Source organism: Sinocyclocheilus rhinocerous, unplaced genomic scaffold (assembly GCF_001515625.1).
Source record: "Sinocyclocheilus rhinocerous isolate Xijiao unplaced genomic scaffold, SAMN03320098_v1.1 scaffold1800, whole genome shotgun sequence".
Classification (NCBI taxonomy): domain Eukaryota; kingdom Metazoa; phylum Chordata; class Actinopteri; order Cypriniformes; family Cyprinidae; genus Sinocyclocheilus; species Sinocyclocheilus rhinocerous.
The window spans coordinates 1,072,876-1,075,203 of NW_015651550.1; the positions used below are offsets into that span (position 1 = coordinate 1,072,876).

General features: G+C 39.1%; 1 protein-coding gene across 1 annotated transcript in view; it reads left to right on the forward strand.

Moving 5' to 3' along the window:
- Window positions 1-438: 438 nt before the first annotated feature.
- LOC107713067 (sodium-dependent noradrenaline transporter-like) overlaps window positions 439-2,328 on the forward strand; it is a 21,920-nt gene continuing 20,030 nt past the window's right edge. The window contains exons 1-2 of the mRNA XM_016518488.1: window positions 439-577; window positions 845-1,325. Of these exons, the coding sequence (XP_016373974.1) occupies window positions 1,028-1,325 (298 nt within the window). The 5' untranslated portion in view covers window positions 439-577; window positions 845-1,027. The remainder of the gene's footprint in view (window positions 578-844; window positions 1,326-2,328) is intronic.

Genomic DNA, 2,328 nt, shown 5'->3' on the forward strand with positions numbered 1-2,328 from the left:
AAAAAAAAAGTTCCATGAAAAAAAAAATCACTTTTATTTTGAGCTGTTATTTTGAGAACATTATTAAAGAGCATGTAACTTTGAACAAACGTCCAATTATTCTATTCTGTTGTAATAATAAGTAAACAGAACGAGTAAACAGAATAGAATAGGCTATATTCTGTTTACTCATTACTTTACACACTGAATTTACATTGCTTTACTAACAATTCAGTAATGTTATCCTGCGCTTTTTTCCCTTAATTACAAAACTATTTATGAAAAACTTAAATAAAAAAACCCATCTCGTAATGTGCTTCATTTTTTTAAGTCCAGCGTTGGCGCAGCGCGTGACTGAAGATGACTGTGACATTCGGGGCGGAGAGGAAGCTTCAAAAAACATTAAGAAGACGAGGATGAAGATGATCATATAGAAAATATCACGTGTGGAGAAACTGGATGTTGGTTTAAATGCTCAGAATTTATAGTCTCCAGCTGGAAGGGAGGGGAAAGTAAAACTTAATGAGAAGCAGCAGTCTCTCATTTTCTGGATCAAGCAGAAGGGACGGATCATGGAGGGACCCCCTCATGCTGACAAGTACAGAGTCATCTTTAAATATTACAGACTCGAAAAGCGACACTTTATGCAGACATATACAGTTACTCCATAAATGATGTTGCGTCCAGCGGAAAATGCCGAGTGATTGTCACCGTAAAGTTTTCTTTTCCTCGTTGACCGTTACAGACCGCTTTCGCACATTCATTGTAAATGGTTTTGCGCGCTCGGTTGGTTAACAGTAATGGTGCATGGGATGCTTTTAATATCTCACAGTAACAGTAAACTTTCATCTCTCCTCTCTTTCAGCTGATGAAGACTGGGCAACAATCTACCTCGCCGGGAGAGCAACTGCTGTAGCGTTTCCTATTCATCATCATCATCATCATCATCCTCAGCAGCAGCATCATCAGCATCATCATCGTCAGTTCGAGCGGCACGCACCTCACTTGCTCCACATCCTCGGGGCCACGAGAGCGCCAGAGCGCAAAGATGAACATCCAAGTCCTGCCTGAGCATAAACTGTCCTCGGTGGCCCCGTTGAAACAGTTTAACGTGGAGAAAAAGGAAGTGGAGCTGATCCTGGTGAAGGAGCAGAACGGGGTCCAGTACACGAACTCCTCTGTCGTGGCTTCTCCGAGCTCCCGCGGCTGCACCCCCGGCTCCGCTGAGGATGTGGCCAGAGAGACCTGGGGCAAGAAAATGGACTTTCTGCTCTCGGTCATAGGCTTCGCTGTGGACCTGGCCAATGTGTGGAGGTTCCCCTACCTGTGTTATAAAAATGGAGGAGGTAAGATCGGTTCTTCCGTTTATTCTGAGGGTCACCCTTTACACTGAACAAAATGTGGGCTTCTTGATATATAATTATTTTGGGGAGCAGCTTACGAACTTACAAACGTTGTTATTGATTTTGAAATTAATTTTAATTGCATATACATTGTATAATATACAAATGATGTCTCAAACTATTAGCTTAAAACACATTCAGTGTTTCAGAAATTCTTTGAGTTGAATCTATTATTTATTGCTGATGAGAGAGCAAATACTGTATGAAGGGGGGGAAAAAAATTATTTGATAACTGTATTATCTTAACATAAATTAAGAAATATATGTTGAAAGATTATGCTTTTTTCAGTTTTCAGCTGTTAAAAATATGAATTGCCCTACACTCTAAAAAAAATGGTGCTATATAGCACTAAAAGCGGTTCTTTGGCTCGTAATCATAGGGGAACCACTTTTAGTGCTATTTAGCACCTATTTTTACAGGTGCTATATAGCACCTTTGTCAAATGGGGCCATGTAGAACCATAAGAGGTGCCATACAGCACTTTTTCTCAACAATGGTGCACCAATCATAACTCATCCATGGCTCCCAGCATGCATTGCGACATGAATAAATTATGCAGCTGCATTGTATTGCTTAGTATTTTCTTTTATTCTTACTATTTGCTTTTATGTTTGTTGTGACTTTTTACTGCCCTGTTTTGTGATGTTCAAAAATCATATCAAAATTATCAGAATATTTTGTCACCATTGCTGAGATTCACATGCTGATTCTTCATGTCTATGAGTGACAGAATTGAAACCTCTTTACAACCCATAACTCTAAAAGTGGTTTATACAATTTTCTCACATTGTCACGTAGTATCGTAGAACTGCAATAATATAAAACACATAAAAGAACTACAGATTTTGCAACCAGAGACTCAGACGCATGAAATTATTTTACCATAAGTTCCTTGCCATCACGTATGTGCTTTATAAACACTATTGTAACAGCCAAAGAGAAACT